The sequence below is a fragment of the Heterodontus francisci genome, chromosome 20, assembly GCF_036365525.1.
Source record: "Heterodontus francisci isolate sHetFra1 chromosome 20, sHetFra1.hap1, whole genome shotgun sequence".
Taxonomy (NCBI): Eukaryota; Metazoa; Chordata; class Chondrichthyes; order Heterodontiformes; family Heterodontidae; genus Heterodontus; species Heterodontus francisci.
In genome coordinates, this window is record NC_090390.1 from 78,708,217 (window position 1) to 78,728,186 (window position 19,970).

General features: G+C 43.4%; 1 protein-coding gene across 3 annotated transcripts in view; it reads right to left on the minus strand.

Annotated features, from left to right (window-relative positions):
• Nucleotides 1–5,411: 5,411 nt before the first annotated feature.
• The window catches only part of hpse2 (heparanase 2), a 378,650-nt gene continuing 364,091 nt past the window's right edge, over nucleotides 5,412–19,970 (minus strand). For all 3 annotated transcript variants that reach the window (XM_068053087.1, XM_068053086.1, XM_068053085.1), the window contains one exon: nucleotides 5,412–7,989. In XM_068053087.1, coding sequence (XP_067909188.1) covers nucleotides 7,824–7,989 — 166 coding nt within the window. In that variant the 3' untranslated portion in view covers nucleotides 5,412–7,823. The remainder of the gene's footprint in view (nucleotides 7,990–19,970) is intronic.

The window sequence follows — 19,970 nt, forward strand, 5'->3', positions numbered from 1 at the left end:
TTTCGGGGATAGTGGCCATAACTCCGTAAGATTTAAGGTAGTTATGGAAAACGCCAAAGACGGACCAGAAATAAAGGTACTGAATTGGGGGAAGGCCGATTTCAATATGATAAAACAGGATCTGGCCAAAGAGAACTGGGAGCAGCTACTTATAGGAAAGTCTACATCAGACCAGTGGAATCATTCAAAAAGGAAATACTGAGAGTTCAGAGCCAACATGTTCCCGTATAGGTGAAGAGTATGACCAACAAGTCCAGGGAACCGTGGATGTCAAGGGATATAGAGGATTGGCTAAGGGAAAAAAAAGAGGCTTATGGCAGATTCAGAGGGCTGAAAACAGTGGCGGCCCTGGAGGAGTATAGAAAGCGTAAGGTGGGGGGGAGGTACTAAAAAAGTAATTAGGAGAGCAAAGAGGGGACATGAGAAAACACTGGCGGGCAAGATAAAGGAAAATCCCAAGGCATTTTGTAAGTATATTGAGGGCAAGAGGATAACCAGGGAAAGAGTAGGGCCCATTAGGGACCAAAGTGGCAATCTGTGTGTGGAGCCGGTGGACATGGGGTGGTTTTAAATGATTGCTTTTCATCTGTGTTTATATGGAGAAGGACGATGTAGATGTAGAGATCAGGGAGGGGGATTGTGATATACTCGCACAAATTAGCATTGAAAGGGAGGAGGTATTAGCTGTTTTAGCAGACCTAAAAGTGGATATATCCCCAGGCCCAGATGAGATGTGTCCCAGGCTGTTATGTGAGGCAAGGGAAGAGATTGCAGGGGCTCTGACACAAATTTTCACATCCTCTCTGGCCACAGGAAAGGTGCCAGAGGACTGGAGGACAGCGAATGTGGTCCCATTATTCAAGAAGGGTAGCAGGAATAAAACGGGTAATTACAGGCCGGTGAGTCTAACATCAGTGGTTGGGAAACTATTGGAAAAAGTTCTGAGGGACAGGATTAATCTCCACTTGGAGAGGCAGGGAATAATCAAGGATAGTCAGCATGGCTTTGTCAGGGGGAGATCATGTCTAACAAACTTGATTAAATTTTTCGAGGAGGTGACTAGATGTGTAGATGAGGGTAAAGCAGTTGATGTTGTCTATATGGACTTCGGTAAGGCTTTTGATAAGGTCTCGCATGGGAGATTGGTTAAGAAGGTAAGAGCCCATGAGATCCAGGGCAATTTGGCAAATTGAATCCAAAATTGGCTTAGTGGCAGGAGGCAGAGGGTGATGGTCGAGGGATGTTTTTGCGATTGGAAGTCTGTGACCAGTGGTGTACCGCAGGGATCGGTGCTGGGACCCTTGCTGTTTGTAGTGTACATTAATGATTTAGATGAGAATATAGGAGGTATGATCAGTAAGTTTGCAGATGACATGAAAATTGGTGGTGTCGTAAATAGTGAGGAGGAAATCCGTAGATTACATGAAGATATAGATGGGCTGGTAAGATGGGCAGAGCAGTGGCAAATGGAATTTAATCCTGAGAAGTGTGAGGTAATACATTTTGGTAGGATTAACAAGGTAAGGGAATATACAATGGATGGTAGGAGCCGAGGAAGTACAGACGGTCAGAGGGACCTTGGTGTACTTGTCCATAGATCACTGAAGGCAGCAGCACAGGTAGATAAGGTGGTTAGGAAGGCATATGGGATACTTGCCTTTATTAGCCAAGGCATAGACTATAAGAGCAGGGAGTTTATGATGGAGCTATATAAAATTCTAGTTAGGCCACAGCTGGAGTACTGTGTACAGTTCTGGTCACCACACTATAGGAAGGATGTGATTGCACTGGAGAGGGTGCAGAGGAGATTCACCAGAATGTTGCCTAGGCTGGAGAATTTCAGCTATGAAGCCAGACTGCATAGGCTAGGGTTGTTTTCCTTGGAGCAGAGAAGGCTGAGGGGGGACATGATTGAGGTATACAAAATGATAAGGGACATAGATAGGAAGAAACTTTATTCCTTAGCAGAGGTGTCAATAACCAGGGGGCATTGATTTAAGGTAAGGGGCAGGAGGTTTAGAGGGGATTTGAGGAAAATGTTTTTCACGCAGAGGGTGGTTGGAATCTGGAACGCACTGCCTGAAGAGATGGTAGAGGAAGGAATCCTCACAACATTTAAGAAGTATTTAGATGAGCACTTGAAACAACATAGCATACAAGGCTACAGGCCAAGTGCTCGAAAATGAGATTGGAATAGATAGGTGCTTGATGGCTGGCACAGACACGATGGGCAGATGGGCCTGTTTCTGTGCTGTATAACTCTATGATTCTGTGACTCTATAACAGCTTCCGGCTTTGAATTACTGGCAGTCAGGCATTCTCAGGGATCCAACTCCAAGGACAGATCCTACCATGGCTTATTGATCAAGATTGGTCTATGGTATGGAATGAGAAAATCCAGGTGAAAATCCACCTCCACAATGTTTCCCCCACATGATATAAATGGTGGAGAAGTGGGCTTACTCTTTGCTAAATTTGTTTTGTATTGTTTCTTCAGCTGGGCTTGGTTGCTGGCACTCTTACCTCTGAGTCAATAGGTTATGGAGACAAGCCCCTCTCTTGGAATTGATAATATGCAATAAAGGCTGACACTTAAACACAAGAGCCTTTCATTGTTGGAGATGTTACCTTTTAGATGAGATTTTAAACTGAAACCTCGTCTGCCAATTCAGGTGGATGTAAAAGTACCCGAAGCACCTTTTTTTTTTGTAAAGGCGAGCTGTCCTGGCCAACGGTTATCGCCCAGCCAACACCATCAAAAACAGATCAACTGTTCCTTTATCTAATTTGTTGCTGTGGAACCTTGCTTTGTACAAACCGCCTGCTGCATTTAAACCAACAACAACAGCTGTGATTCTAAAGTAATTTGTTGAGATGTAAAGTAGTTTGGGATGTCCTGCGGATGTGAAAGGTGCAACATCATCACAAGTTTTCTTTGTATTGGCAGTAACAGCAGCTCTTAAATTCAACTGATAGGAAATATGTTCTGGAAGAGTAGCCATTTTTTCAATGGAACCACTAGGAGCCCAAAAGATCATGAACTCTATTCCCCTTCTTACGCAATTCTTATTTTGATCTTGTTACTGGTGCAAAGAGCATTATTAACAACAGTTATTTGCTTTTAAGCCTTCAACTAATAGATTGCCCAGTAGAGACCAGGTGCAAATGGCTGTGACTGTCCTTCCAGCCAGTCTCCTCAGAGATCTCTTGTTTGATGGGTAGGCCCCAGGTCCTTCTGCTCCTTTCCTGGCCAGCTGTTTTAGGACAGGCTATCGTTTATCTTCCTCATGGCTGCCATATGATTGCTCACAGCCTGAAGGAAGATTAAGAGAGGTTCTCTCAATGAAAACAAACTCACAATAGCCCTTGGGACCTACAAAAAAGAACAAGTTAAAACTAAGGCAGCTCTATGAACACTATGGGTGAACTGAAAGGTCACTGAACCTAATTCATGTCAGGCCTCTATTTGGCCCTGTTGGATGACCTTTACTGACCTTAGCTATTCTTGGCTGAGCATGTCTTCATTAACGTGCCAAGCTTGGTTTGACGTTGAAAGCAAAAGGGCTGAGCCCTCTTCCACTGTGAATATTCCAACAGGAATGAATCATAAGTCCCAAAGCCTTCTTTTACTATAATGGACTGGATATTAACACCCAAAAATGGGGTGTTGTCACCAGAACAGAGGTTAAAATTTTCAAGCCCAACCCCAACCTGCCCAATTCCGGATTTCCCTTCTGAAACTCCAACATCACCTGTGTAACCCTCCCGATAAAATCTTGGCCCATGTATTTGCTTCTGTTGGTGCCTCACTGTGTGGTGCTGTGGGTGACATGTTAACTTGAATCTGGGAGATGTTTAGTTTGGTTTTGAATACTGAACCAGAGCGCCCTATTTTCATGCTTGACTATTTGATTGGATATCAAGATGTGCAGTCTTTAACCTGTGGCTTGAATTTTATTCCATTCTGCCAAATTTTTTTGTTTTGAAATCTAGCTGAAGGGGCAATAACAAGGTTGAAAAAAGTCAGTTAAGTAGGGTTAGGTGACGCCAACCCTGGGTTTCAAAAGCCTTTAAATTGCAAGAGGAAGCGGGGACAAGCAAGTAAGTAGTTCCACCATTTTCAGCGCCTGTGAAAAAATGAGTTGGTGTGAGAAACTGAGGCTGGATTTCAAAATACGAAGGTGAAAGAACATATTAGATGGTGCATTTAGAACTGTGAAGGAACAAAAGTGAAAGATTTAATGGTGTGATATCCAAGAGAGCCTGACAGAAGCTTGACGAGCTCCTTCGGTTATAGTGCTGAAGAGCATAGTGTGATTTTCAGAATCATAAAAGTTGTGTCATTAGATGTGGAATTGTCAGGGTGTGAAAGAATTTCCTGTCACACCCGCTTATTGTTAGTCCAAATTGTGGAGTGATTGCACAATTCCAATATCTGGACAAAACCCCCAAGGCAATTTGCTTAAGTAGAAATACATAATTAACCAGTTTTTCGCATTCCGGGCAATGGACAATGTCTACTGCTTTGTTTCTTTTTTTGCTTAGAAATAGTTGTCAGGTTGGACCTATTGTGTGCATGATAAAATGATGCCAGCCAAGGGATGTATATTCAAATAAAAAACAGAAAATGCTGGAAATACTCAGCAGGTCAGAATTCTGATGAAAAGCCATCAACCTGAAACATTAACTCTGTTTCTCTCCACAGATGTTGCCTCACATGCTGAGTATTTCCAGCATTGGCTGTTTTTTTAAATTTCAGATTTCCAGCATCCACAGTATTTTGCATTTGTTTTGCTGTAGTTGTGATGCATATACAAAGGTTGAAATTCCAATGGGCTCATTCCATTGGTGCAAATGAGGTGGGCCGGCTGTAAGGGCATCATTAGAGGTGCCCACCCTGATCCCACCTGCCAGAAGGTGTGCCAGCACCCTATTGCTCCATTAGGGTGCGTCAAAGCTCTAACTGTGCTGAAGAGAAACAGGCAGTGAAAGATCTTCGCCTCCCATAGGAACCATTACGTTGGGAGATCAAGGATAATTGATCCTCTCCTGGAGTCATTATTTTGCTACCAGTAAGGCCCAGGGCCTTTCCTGAGACCTCACCCGTTCTTAACTGACTTGAGCTCTGCTGAAGACTTTTAAGAGCATAATGCACGAGGTAACCAGGTAAAGCCACCAGATGCACCCCCTTGATGTGGGGGGGGGAGTGGTTGTTGGTTAAGCAGAAAGTCCACCCATGGCTCATCCGAGAGAAAATGGCTGGAGCAAAACCCGGAACGGGATCCACGTGCAAACTGGTTCCACCCCATTCTCCACTCCCCTTGTTTGATGCTGATGAGTAGTCTTTGATGGTGAGACTTCGTCTCTAAAGCAGGTTGCAAATTACAAGAATAATTCAACACTCAAAAGGCTTAATGTTTAGTCTTTATTAAAAAATTGATCTGCATAATTTAAGACAAAATAAACTTGCCAGAAAAGTATTCATTCGCTGGAGAACATGCTATATGGCGTAGTGCTAAAAAAAAAAATCCTGGATAAGGCGAGTACATGAGTTATAATCTTGAGACGCTTCTTCGTCTTTCAAAGAGATATGAACATCTTAGTAAATACTTTTATAAGCAAGACATCAAATATATTAAGTGTTGTTAATATCTTCTGTTTCTGGTACTGTTAATTACATAGTAGGTTATTTTAACATGACATTTTAAGCAATTAGCTGTATGTCATTACTGCATAATGTTAAAATGCAAAGGAATTAAAATAGGACAAGGCAAAGTTGTGGGGCTAATGGGCAGACACTTGCAGATACCTGGGGAATGATGGGGAATGGTAACTGAGGAATGTAGTGTGGATTCTAAGAATTAGGGCGAGACAACTTTAAGTGTTTCATCCTGACCCCCGAGTGCATTATCAGTTACATCCATCATTTCCTTTTTCAGACAATCAGGTTTCCATACCAAAGGAGCTATTGGGGTTTCCAACTGACACTTCAGTGTCCATACTGATCACTCTTTGTTTGGAACTGTCCATAACACTCGGAGTTTCAGTGAAATGGTCCTTAAGTTCAGGTAAGGATTGAAGAATGACACATAAGTTATTAACTTCAAAAAGGCATGAGCAAAGAACATCCAGCCCATACAGCTCTTCCTGTTGTTTTGGTCTACATTCGGGAATCTCTCAGGCCATTTACATCTCCCCCTTGCCTTTCCCAGAAGCTCTGTCACAGACCGTTTTGCGGTTACCTTGCACTCATTATACAAATTCTTTTTATATACAGTTTTTAAATTCACCATATGGGGCAAGTCCCCCGATCTCCTGTGATATATATCTCACATACATCGGATTATGGAATCTATTCCAAATAGAGGAGGCACAAACTTGATTGGGGTGATTTTTTAACCCCAGAACTGACACTGGCAGAATAACTGATGATTGACAAATGCACAAGCAACTTATTGGAATTTTGCCACATTGGTGGAATGTTTCAATGTGTGGTATTCTTCTACCATACATGAAGCTGATTTTTATTTGAGTCACAAAGATAGACTGATACGGGAGTAGGATGAGGGGGGCATTCTCAATAGTCAATACTGGATATGGGAATTGGTTAAATACCTCCTAGGGAAAAAAAATATTGGGGTATGGGGAAGGAGCAGGGGACTAACGGTACCCAAGAACTAGCACAGGCATATTGGACTTCTTTCTGTACTTTACTAATCAATGATATCCAAAAGACAAAAGAAAACTATTGGATAATTGATAGAATTTGTGCCAATGCTTAACGTAACAATAATAAATCCAGTAGCACAAATTGCCTTCAGTACAATGTGGATTTTATGAATTGGAGAAGCACATTGTTTAGTGGAGTTTCTCATTTCCTCCAGTTTTCCCCCCACTTTTTCTAATGGTGCTGTCTACCCAGGGAGGTGACAACTCTCTGGTGGGTCAGCCAAGTTTCCATACTTGTGTGAGCACAGAAGGCAAGTGTTTGCAAGTTGTTTAACCATGAACAGGATCACAGCCATGTCTGAATCAGTGGTCATCCATAATTAATACACACACGTTCCAGCAGTGGTCAATGGACATGAGAACTCTGGCTGATTTCCCAACCCACCTCCCTAATCCCTGGCACTGAGGCCAGTTGTAGCAACCCCTACCAGCGATCGAGTGGAGGTCAGCTAACTCGGCACAGACCATCTATTGAACCCGGGGTGCTGCTGGCATGGATGGCTCAGTTACGCACAGAGGTGCTGCACTGACCCATTAAGACATCAGGAAAGCTGTCAGACGCCAGTTAACAAATGTGGAAACGCATTTATTCCACTTACACAGACCAGACTGACAATATAAAACTGACTAATTGGATGTTTTGAAGAGGTTGCTATGGAGATTTGGGTCTGATTTACACTATCTGACTAGAAAAATAACTCTTTTGTACAGAAGGTGCCTGAGGCATTGTCAATGTATAATCCAGAGTCTAACATGCTGTCTGACCAGTAAACCTGATGTGGTTATGAAGACTGTTCCTTGGATGGTGCTGCTTTTTATAAAAGTCATTCATTGACGACCATTACAACAAAGGAATTGCTGTCGTGTGTGTGCTGGTTAGTCAATTCGCGAACCAGACAACAACCTGCAAGACAAATTCTTAATATCCGAGAGAAGATAGTGGGGTGGTGGGAGAAAGGGACATCACATTTTGACACTTCAGGGACTTTTCAGGCCCTGATTTCAGAAGAGGTTCAGGCAGGAATGGAAATAGCTGCTTTTTTTGAATATTGCTTAGGACAAGTTGGCAGGTAGTCGGCTGCTGGGCAGGATGGCTATCGGAACTTGCAAGAGGGAGCGTTGGCATTCTTCACCACGTAGAATCCAATGGAAAGAGGGGGAACCACCACAATTCTTCCGGCTCGCAGAGTTCTTGGTTTTAGTTCAGGAAATGTTTCATCGTCTACCATTACTAGTGGCCGACCATTCAGCTGCACAGACCTAGGACAAAGCAAGACCATGGTTAGGAGGACCCTGCTCAAATAGAAGACTATATGATGCAGTGCATCTGCTGGTAAATGGCTAGGCTGCCTCATAAAGAAAAATAAACTTGCATTTATATAGCACCTTTCACAACCACCAGACACCCCAAAATGCTTTCCAGCCAATGAGGTACTTTTGAAGTGTAGTCACTGTTGTAATGCCGGAAACACAGCAGCCAATTTGCACACAGCAAGCTCCCACAAACAGCAATATGATAATGATCAGATAATCTTTTTTAATGATGTTGGTTGAGGGATACGCATTCGGCCACATCACTTGACAGAACTCCCCTGAGCTTTGAAATAATGTCATAGGACCATTTACATCCACCTGAGGGGTGGCAGGACCTCAGGTCTAATGTCTCATCCAAAGGACAGCACCTTCCACAATGCAGCACTCCCTCAGTGTTGCACTGGACTGCTAGCCCAGCTGCGCTTAAGTCTCTGTAGTGGTATTTAAACTCACAACCTGTTAAGACTCAGAGCTGAGAGTGCTACTGGCTGAGCCACATCTAACACTTCAAGGTTATGTGAATGCACACACATAGCTGCCATAAAGGATGATAAATAGCTAGAACGGGTTGGCAAGAAGAATGGTTAAACGCAGAAAATTGGACCAAATTAAGAGGCAGCCAGATGCTGCAATGAGAAGATGACAGAGTTGTGCATTTTTGAAGGATGAGATGAAATTGACCTTTTCCATATGAACCAATCTTGTGATCTAGGGTACTGGCATGCAGGTAGTCTGCCAACAGGGCATTGGAACATAACTTACACATAACTTGTTAACAAAGCAGAGTCACAGACTTGTTAATAAGGCCATAAACACAACCTACTAACTGGATGTTAGCACCTGCACTATCTTGGGCCTTTTTGTATCATATGGGTAACTTTTACGTGATTCCTGGCATGCACCTGCTCCAAATTGAGAGTGCGGTTTGAAGACAGGGGACAGATCAATAGGCCGACTCTGTGATGACTAATCCAAGTTTAGCAAAACTCTATGTCAGGAATCTTGCCTCAAATTATTCAACTGCTATTCAACTGACCTTGCTTGTAGATTTGATGAATTTTGACTGTCTGTTGAATGGAATGTTGTGTGGCTGCATGCTCCATTGAAAAATAAATTTAAAAAAATTCTCCAAAAGCAGGCAAGGCAGCAAAGGAATATACATTGGGTCAGGGTATGAGAAAACGGCAGAGAAACGAAGCTACTGGCTTCTAAAAACAAAAAGGGAGACAGCCAGCAGAGTCAAAACATTGAAGGCCAGTTCCAGGAGAGAAAATAAATAAGAGAGAAAGAGAAGATAGGTAAATATACAGAGAGCAAATGTAGTCATAACACCTCAAAAGCCTTCACATATGGTTCAGGGAGCACCTCAGCTATTTCTTCTGTGAAGACTTTTATAGTAGAGCTATATTAGTCGAGCAAGATTGATTCTGATTCACTGTTGATCACAGCACTTTGTACTATGTACAGTAGGTGTAGTAGTTATGTTACTAGTCTGCTACTCCAGAGGCCTACACTAATAATCCAGAGTTCCCATCATGGCAGTTTGAGAATTTGACTCCAGTTTTTAAAAATTGGGAATAGAAAAACTGTGACAATGAAGCTGCCAGATTGTCGTAAAATCCCAAGTGATTCACTTATATCCTGACCCAGTCTGTCCTCAGTATGATCCCAGTCCCAGACTAATGTGGAAAGCCATTGAGTTATATCAAACCAGCCAGCTGTTCAAGAACGAAGCCCACTGCCATCTTCTCATGGCAGCTGAGGATGGCCAATAATGGAGACAGGGAGGTCCACATCTTGAAAATGAGTTAAAAACAAAACTCCGACCAAGATTTAGAGGATTTTTCTCCAAAATCAGGTGGGCCAAGAAATCAAGAAAATGGAATACTGTTGCCATGGCAACTCTCGAGAAACTATTGTTCACCATTGGATTCTACCATTGGGAAACCTTTTTTTTTTTCAAAATAGCACACAATAGTGAATCTTCTTTCTTTCATCATGTTAAAAATGACTAAATATGTAAATGTGTGTTTTGACCCCAAGTGATTCATCTCCAAGTTAAACAGGCTTCTTCCGGGAGCTGTGGAATGGGATTCCAATGTGTGCTGAGACACAACAGTTCATCCTCTGATCACCCTGCTTGACCTTCAGTCATAAGATTGAAGCCATTGTTTTTGGTCCCCACTCCAAACTCCGTTCCCTAGCTACCGACTCCATTCCTCTCCCTGGCAACAGTCTGAGATTAAGCCAGTCTGTTGGTGTCACATTTGACCCCGAGATGACCTTCCTACCTCATATCTGTGCTATCACTAAGACAACCTATTTCCACCTCCGTAACATCACCCGACTTCGCCCCTGTCTCAGCTCATCTGCTGCTGAAACCCTCATTCATGCCTTCGTTACCTCTAGACTTGACTATTCCAACGCACTCCTGGCTGGTCTCCCACATTCTACTCACCGTAAACTTGAGGTCATCCAAAACTCTGCTGCCCATGTCTTAACTTGCACCAAGTCCCATTTCCCTATCGCCCCTCTGCTCACTCACCTACATTGGCTCCCGGTCAAGCAACATTTTATTTTAAAATTCTCATCCCTATTTTCAAATCCATCCATGACCTCGCCCTTCCCTATGTCTGTAATCTCCTCCAGCTCCACAGCCCTCCAAGATATTTGCGGTCCTCTAATTCTGGCCTCTTGTGTATCTCTGATTTTAATCGCTCCACCATTGGTGGCCGCACCTTCAGTTGCCTAGGCCCTAAGCTCTAGAATACCCTCCCTCCACCTCTCTGCCTCTCCACCTCACTTTCCTCCTTTAAGACGCTCCTTAAAACCTACCTCTTTGACCAAGCTTTTGGTTGCCTGTCCTAATATTTCCTTTTCTGGCTCAGTGTTATACTTTGTTTTGTAATGCTCCTGTAAAGCACCTTGCGACCTTTTATCACTATAAATATAAGTTGTTATTACAAGTGGATAGCAGGGATTACATATTTCCCATCAGGAAAGAGAAATAGGAAGGGAATTTTCCTTCTACTCCCCTCTCTGTCATGCAAATAGTGTAGCAGCCACTTGTGATGACCTTTTTCCTCTAGCATGACTGTGAAGTAAAGTGTTCATGTTCAGTAAACCACATTCATGAAAGGATGTAAAGCGAGAGAACAGTATTCAAAGAGGAATAACCATGATGATGGTGATTCTAAGTTAAGATCAACGCGCTTTAAAAATAAGTCAGAATCAATTTGTTCGTCTTGTGTCCATCATGCCTCTGAGAATGGAACCCTTTCCATTTCAGGCACTGAGAACCCGCCAGTCAGGCATAATAGAGCCAGCTGCAGATTAACATTCTAATGTTAATGTGCAGGGAGGGTCAATTGAAATTTTCATGGCTGAGATTGATAGATTTTTGTTAGGTAAGGACACTAAGAGACATGGATCAAAGGCAGGTAAATGGAGTTGAGGAACAGCCCAGCTTTGATCTGACTGAATGGTGGAAAAAGCTTGAGGGACTGAATGATTGACTTCCGTTCTTACAGTTCCTATTCAGAGATGCATAAGGCAAAAATGACACCAAGTCAAAGAAGGAAATATTAGGAGGAAATTATTTTAAAGGAGGAGGGGGAAGTGTCTCAGAGAGTAGTGGATAGGTAACTGAAGGTACAACCGCCAACAGTGGGGTGAAAGGAGATGGGGATGTACAATAGGCCAGTCAGAGGAATGGAAAGTTCAAGGGAGAGAAAGCTCTAATTCTCGAGGTGGTTACAGAGAAAGGGAGGAGTGTAGTCATGAAGGGATTTGAACAGAGGATGGAAAATATTCAATTTGGAGGCACTGGCAGACCAGAAGCCAATGTAGGTCAGTGAAGAAAGGGGTGATGAGTGAACAGGACATGGTGCAGGATAGGGGTTTATGGAGCATAGAGGATGGGAGGCCAGCCAAGAGAACATCTCAGGGTCAGAGAATTGTTACAGCACAGAAGGAGGACATTCGGCCCATTGTGTTTGCACCGGCTCTCCAAATGAACAACTCCCTCAGTCCCATTCCCCCGCCTTCTCCCCGAAACCCTGCACATTCTTCCTTTTCATATAGCTGTCTAATTCCCTTTCGAATGCTTCAATTGAACCTGCCTCCGCCACGTTCTCAGGCATCGCATTCCAGACCTTAACCACTCGCTGCATGAAAATGTTTTTCCTCATGTCACTTTCGTTTCTTCTAACAATTACTTTAAATCTGTGCCCTCTCGTTCTCGATCCTTTCACGAGTGGAAACAGTTTCTCTCTATCTATTCTGTCCAGACCCCTCATGATTTTGAATACCTCTATCAAATCATCTCTCAGCCTTCTTTTCTCTAAGGAAAACAGTCTCAGCTTCTCCAATCTATCTTCATAACTGAAGTTCCTCATCCCTGGAACTATTCTCTTGAATTTTTTCTGTACTCTCTCCAATGCCCTCACATCTTTCCTGAAGTGCGGCGCCCAGAACTGGACACAATACTCCAGCTGAGGCCAAACTAGTGTCTTATACAAGTTCAACATAACTTCCTTGCTCTTGTACTCTATGCCCCTATTAATAAAGCCCAGGATACTTTTTGCTTTGTTTACCACGCTCTCAACCTGCCCTGCCACCTTCAGTGACTTATGCACATATACACCCAGGTCCCTCTACTCCTGCGCCCCCTTTAGAATTGTACACTTTATTTTATATTCTCTCCATGTTCTTCCTACCAAAATGAATCACTACGCATTTCTCTGTATTGAACTTCATCTGCCACCTGTCTGTCCATTCCATCAACTTGTTTACGTCCTTTTGAAGTTCTACACTATACTCCTCACAGTTCACAATGCTTCCACGTTTTGTATCATCCGCAAACTTTGAAATTGTGCCCTGTCCAGATCATTAATATATATCAGGAAAAGCAAGGGTCCCAACACAGACCCCTGGGGAACTCCACTACAAACCTTCCTCCAGCCCAAAAATCATCCATTAACCACTACTCTTTGTTTCCTGTCACTCAGATAATTTATATCCATGTTGCTACTGTCCCTTTTATTTCATAAGCTATAACTTTGCTCACAAGGTTGTTGTGTGGCACTGTATCAAACAACTTTTGGAAGTCCATGTACACCACATCAACAGCATTGCCCTCATCAACCTTCTCTGTTATTGTTATTCTCTGTTATCGCTTCAAAATACTCCAGCAAGTTAGTTAAACATGATTTTCCCTTAAGAAATCCATGCTGGCTTTCTTTAATTAACTCGCATTTGGCCATGTGACTATTAATTTTGTGCCGAATTATTCTTTCTAGAAGTTTCCTCACCACCGAAATTAAACTGACTGGCCTGTTGTTGCTGGGCTTATCTTTGCACCCTTTTTTAAACAAGTGTGCAATGTTTGCAATTCTCCAGTCCTCTGGCACCACCCCAGAGTCTAAGAAAGACTGAAAACTTATGGCCAGTGCCTCTGCAATTTCCAACCTCACTTCCCTCAGTATCCTTGTATGTATCTCTTCCGGTCCTGGTGCCTTTAAGTACAGACAGCCTATCCAGTACCTCCGCCTTAACAATTTTAAACCATTCTAGTATAAAAGCTAAATACTGCAGATGCTGGAAATCTGAAATAAAAACAAGAAATGTTGGAAATACTCAGCAGGTCTGGCAGCATCTGTAGTGAGAGAAGCACAGTTAACGTTTCAGGTCAGTGACCCTTCTTCAGAACTAGCAGATATTAGAATTGTGAAATGTTTTAATCAAGTAAAGCGGGGTGGGGCAAGAGATAACAAAGGAGAAGGTGTAGATAGGACAAGGTCACAGAGAATAACTGACCAGAAGGTCATGGAGCAAAGGCAAACAATATGTTAATGGTGTTTTGAAAGACAAAGCATTAGTACAGATAGGGTGTTAATGGACTGAAAACTGAACAGCCACAAGCACAAACATGAAAAAAACTGTTTGCCTTTGCTCCAAGACCTTCTGATCGGTTATTCTCTGTGACTTTATTCTATCTACACCTTCTCCTTTGTTATCTCTTGCCCCACCCCTGCTTTACTTGCTTAAAACCTTTCACATTTCTAATATCTGCTAGTTCTGAAGAAGGGTCACTGACCTGAAACGTTAACTCTGCTTCGCTCTCCACAGATGCTGCCAGACCGGCTGAGTATTTCCAGCATTTCTTGTTTTTATTAAACTATTCTAGTGTCTGAAATACCTCCTCTTTCACCATTGCCTGGGTTGCATCTTCTTCCTTGGTAAAGACAGATGCAAAGTACTCATTTAATATCTCAGCTATGCCCCCTGCCTCTATGTGCAAATCCCCTTTTTGGTCCCGAATCAGCCGCACTCTTCCTTTTACCACCTTTTTACTATTTATATGTCTATAGAAAACTTTGGGATTCCCTTTTATGTTAGCTGCCAGTCTCTTTTCATACTCTCTCTTTGCTTCTCTTATTTGCTTCTTCCTCACTCCGGCATTTGCTCACTTCCCCTCCGAAACTTCTTTATTCAGTCTGGTTCTCAATAGTATTTTCTACCTGATATTTGTCATTAGCACACTTTTTCTTTGTTATCTTAATTTCTATCTCTTTTGTCATCCAAGGAGTTCTGGCTTTGTTTACTCTACCATTTCCTTTTGAGGGAATAGACCTTGACTGTGCCTGAACATTGGAAGAGTCAAGCCTGGATTTGACAAAGGCACGGTCTGAAAGTTTTAGCATCAGATTGGCTGAGGTAAGGCAGTCGTTGTGATGGAGACAATACTTGGTCAGTAACTCAGCTTCGAATCAAACAGGAAGTCAAGGTTGTGAATAGTCAGCAGCTTATGATACCTTTCCTTATGTGGTCCGGTATTGCTCCTGTGAAGTGCCTTTGAATGTTTTCCTATGTTTAAGGTGCTAAATGAATGCAAGTTATTGTTGTTAAGAAGTTGAATCAGTGGCAAGATTACGGAGTTTTTAGTCCACCGATGCAGCTAATCTGTCAGTGGGCAAGAGAATACTGCGACATTGTTTCTTATAATGGCAACCAGTGGAATTACAGCTGGGTATGTGTTTGTCCAATTTATTTACCGGCAGTGGAAGAATTGGATTTTTTATCGGTCCCATCTGTTGTGTAAAGTACTGAGTTTTGATGGGGCACACAAGGCCATGTGGTGATAATTTAAGAACATTTCCTGTCACTGTTATTTACTTAGGACTAAGGGAAAGCTATTATATAATAAGTTCATCAGTTGCTAAGAGGTGTGAAGGACCTTGAGAACTTTATGTTAACCACTTCACCAGTTCCCTTTGCACAGAGGGTCTCACTTTATGAGCCAGTGCTGTAACAGAGCATTCACACACCAAGTGAACTGGGAGTGAAAGGCTCCGGCATTTGCTTCAGGTTTGCTAACTGATTCCTGCTGATACGTCCGAGTCCACTTCTGGATCTTGAATTGACATGAGGGCAATTATTAAGTCATGGCACCTCCATGATGATGTCACAACACATAGTATTATGGTGTCAGCCTTGGCTCAGTAGGTAATAGTGAGTCAGAAGGTTGTGGGTTCAAGTCCCACTCCAGAGACTCAAGCACAGAATCTAGGCTGACATTCCTGTGCTGTACTGAGACTTTAAACTAATGCCCCGTCTGATCTTCCAGGTGGACGTTAAGAGATCACAGGTCACTATTCCGAAGAAGAGGAGAGTTTTCCCCGGTATCCCGGCCTAATATTTATCCCTCAACCAACATCATGCTGTTTGTGGGAGCTTGCTGTGCACAAGCTGGCTGCTGGGTTTCCTACATTACAACAATGACTACACTTCAGAAGTACTTAATTGGCCATAAAACGCTTTGGGACGTCCTGAAGTCATGCAAGGTTAGCAATTAACTAAATTAGAAATGTAAGACTTTATTTTCTTTACAGGGACAAAACAGTTTGGTGAATTTAGGAGCAATCAATACGATTTCCACTATTATCCCCAGGAGGGACATCAAATTTCAATTATTTCGCCCCCCCCCTCCTTGTTACACTTTACCTTCTTCCTTTGGGGCCTGAACAGCAGGAGATTGTATTTACACTGCAGTCTGCAGATTGGATCACACTCCATCAGGTACTGATACAGGCTGAAGGGGGAGAGCATTCAACTGTTGGCTGTGCAGATGAATTCAATTTGGCATTGATTCTGTTTATATGCGACCAAGATGGTGCGTCAGTGTGCCCTTAAAAGTCTCATGTTTGACCCCTGACCTGTTGTCAGCTAACTAATCTCAGTCCGGGCTTTCAGTCGAGGTTGCCACGTTCAGCTTCAACATCCCAGAGTTAAAGAATAAAACATTGGCTGTATTTTTCACTCCTGTTTCAAAGGCTCAAGAAACTGAGCATTTTTTGTTGGAACAGAGAATGCCTGAGAGGGATCTACCTGACCAAAAATCCAGAGAGGCTAAAGAGTGTAAGATTATTTCTGCTGGTTGGTCTCCTGCTCCGGTGTTGTTACTTCATCGCTAATTGTGACATAAACCGAGGTTTCCAGTTCCCACAAAGGATTGCTGGCAGAAATGGGAACATTTCCAAGGAACTTCCCAGTCTGTAACAGAGCAGGCCAGAGGGTGGGAATCCTATGGCGAGTAACTCATCTCCTGACTCCCCAAAGCCTGTCCACCATCTACAAGGCACAAGTCAGGAGTGTGATGGAATACTCTCCACTTGCCTGGATGGGTGTAGCTCCAACAACACTCAAGAAGCTCGACACCATCCAGGATAAAGCAGCCCGCTTGATCGGCACCCCATCCACTAACATTCACTCCCTCCGCCACTGGTACGCAGTGGCAGCGGCGTGTACCATCTTCAAGATGCACTGCAGCAATTCCCCAAGCTTCCTTTGACAACACCTTCCAAACCTGCAACCTGTACCACCTAGAAGGACAAGGGCAGCAGATGCATGGGAACACCAGCAACTGCAAGTTCCCCTCCAAGCCACACACCACCCTGACTTGGAACTTTCTCGCCATTCCTTCACTGTCGCCGGGTCAAAATCCTGGAACTCCCTCCCTAACAGCACTGTTGGTGTACCTTTACCAGATAGACTGCAGAGGTTCAAGAAGGTGGCTCACCTCCACCTTCTCAAGGGCAATTAGGGATGGGCATTAAATGCCAGCGATGCCCACATCCATGAAAGAATAAAAAATAAATTGGGTGAGTATTTGAAAAGGGAGATTTATAAAAGGATTTGTTGAATGGGTAGGGGAAATTGGGACTGAAGTGGAAAAGCTCTGGTTGTCGAGCCAGCAGAGGCACGATTGACGAATGCATCTTCTATGACCACAGGCGTGCAGCTCCAGTTAGAAGGTGGATTGTGAATATTGGGTGAACAAAGCGTGGCAAAAGTGTTCCAAATGGGCAAGTGCATGTAACACTTACATCAAACAGTTTTCTTCAGCTTTGGGGCCTGTCATTTCTGCCTCAACCTCCCACGATATGCGGCCAACAGAATTAGAGAGAGCAACTGAATATTAATGTGCTATGCTGTTGATGTGTAATCTACATCTAAGTCCAGAGACTCCAACCCCCTCAGAGGGAGTTTTATCATCTTCTTTGAACACGGCCCCACCACAGATTTCCTCCCACCCTGATCCAAATGTGCTGGTTCATCCTGTGGTGGGATTCTATTGGTGTCTTTAGGCATGGCACCCAGCTTCCTCTGCTAGTCTGGATAGTGCTAGACAGCTATTTATTGCAGAAGGCATCACAATGAGCCAGATCATGTCCTCAACTAATGTTTACACATGTTAAAACTGACCAATATGTCCTTGGGCTGGGGAGGGAAAGTCATCCAGGGTTCTTGCAATTAATTGCTGTCCAGTGACCTCTACCGGAAAGTGCATGTATGAAACTGAGCAGAATTTGGCTTTGCTGTGATGCCTAGTCTGATTCAGGCCCCCACCTGCCAAGAATGAGGCACATTAATTTCGCCACATGCACATTGCTTTTTAAACTGTTACTGGAGGAAAGAAAGAACTTGCTTTTTAAAAGAAAGCAACACCAGACCCTTGACTGGAAAGACATTTGCATATTTACAGACAGTGCTTAAAAGGGACAAAAGACCATTTCCTGACACATTCAATCCACAATGGACTTTTGATTACCAGACGTTGAGGGTGGAGGAGCTCGCATTCCAAGTTGACTGCTGAGATGGCCGAATACACAAATGGACGTGGTCATGCCCACCCCACCACCCCCCCCCCCCAGTCACAAGACGAACCTGCTGGGAGCCTGAGTTTTTTGCATTTGAACTGGCCACAGAGTTTTTGAAGACAGAAAGCTGTTTGCTCCTGGACGGAAAAGACCTCTCGTGGCTGGCTTGCCACAGCCTCCCCTGTCTGCTCATCTCTTTCTCATGGAACTGAAAACCATTGAAGACACATGAAACCCACGAGAGAAAAGTCACCTACAGTGAATAAGGTTTAACATACGATTTAGGAGCAGGAGTAGGCCACTTGACCCCTCGAGCCTGCTCCGCCATTCAACAAGATCATGACTGAACTGATTACTCCACATTTCCACCTACCCCCGATAACTTTCCACCCCCCTTGCTTATCAAGAATCTGTCTACCTCTGCCTTAAAAATATTCAATGACTCTGCTTCCACTGCCTTTTGAGGAAGAGAATTCCAAAGACTCACGACGCTCTGAGAGAAAAAATTTCTCCTCATCTCTGTCTTAAATGGGCGACCCCTTATTTTTAAACAGTGTCCCCTAGTTCGAAATTCTCCCACAAGGGGAAACATCCTTTCCACATCCACCCTGTCAAGATCCCTCAGGATCTTATATGTTCAATCAAGTCGCCTCTTACTCTTCTAAATTCCAGCGGATACAAGCCAAGCCTGTCCAATCTTTCCTCATAAGACAGCCCGCCCATTCCAGGTAGTAATCTAGTAAACCTTCTCTGTACTGCCTCCAACGCAATTACATCCTTTCTTAAATAGGGAGACCAATACTGTACACAGTACTCCAGAAGAAGAACACTGGGCTCCAACGAAAAGCAAGATCTACATGCAAGGACTGCAGCGAGCTTGAAGCACAGTAACAAAAACCCCTCTTCAGAGATTGCCTTGAACCTCTCCACTATTTTTCTTCTGCTCCTCTCTGTCTCTATTTGCATGTTCGTATTGTGTATATATGCTAGCGTGGGGCGTGGCATGTATCCGTAGGGTTAACCGAATTAGAGTTTAAATTTAAGCTTTCATAAATTTTACTTTTCTTCTTTATACCTAAGAAAGCCTGTTTGTGCTAATTTCTTTGCCTTATAATTGGAAAGCGGTGACCAAGGATTCACCAAGGAGGAGCTAAAAACACAGTGTGTTTAAAACAAAACCCTGTTACAATAAGACCAGGTGAAGGCTGAGAAACACCCCTAGACACCTTTCTCACCCTGGTCGTAACATAGGAACATAGGAAATAGGAGCAGGAGTAGGCCATTCATCCCCTCAAGCCTGCTTCACCATTCAAGCAGATCATGGCTGATCTACCTCAACGCCATTTTCCCACCCTATCCCCATATCCCTTGATATCTTTAACATCTAGAAATCTATCGATCTCTGCCTTGAATATACTCAATGACTAAGCCTCCATAGTTGTACGCTGTCCATCTCTATCTAGATTCGGAATCAGCTTGATACCTGTGCCTTGCTGACAGCACTAATGACTACAATTGCAGGCTATATAATTTGAAATGACTGAGGTGACTATGATGGAGGTGACAGTGAAGCTCAAGGATGGCAACGCAATTTCTGTTATATTGGCAACCTGCAAATCCAATGATACTGTGCATATTTATGGTTGCTGGACAGGTCTTCAGGTCAGGAGACTGGGCTTGTCTCATTGCTCGGCCCCTCCAGCAGGTACCCGTCACCCTGCTCCTGCCGGCTGGCTCATGCTGAGAAAGCAAGTGATGCGGGTACAA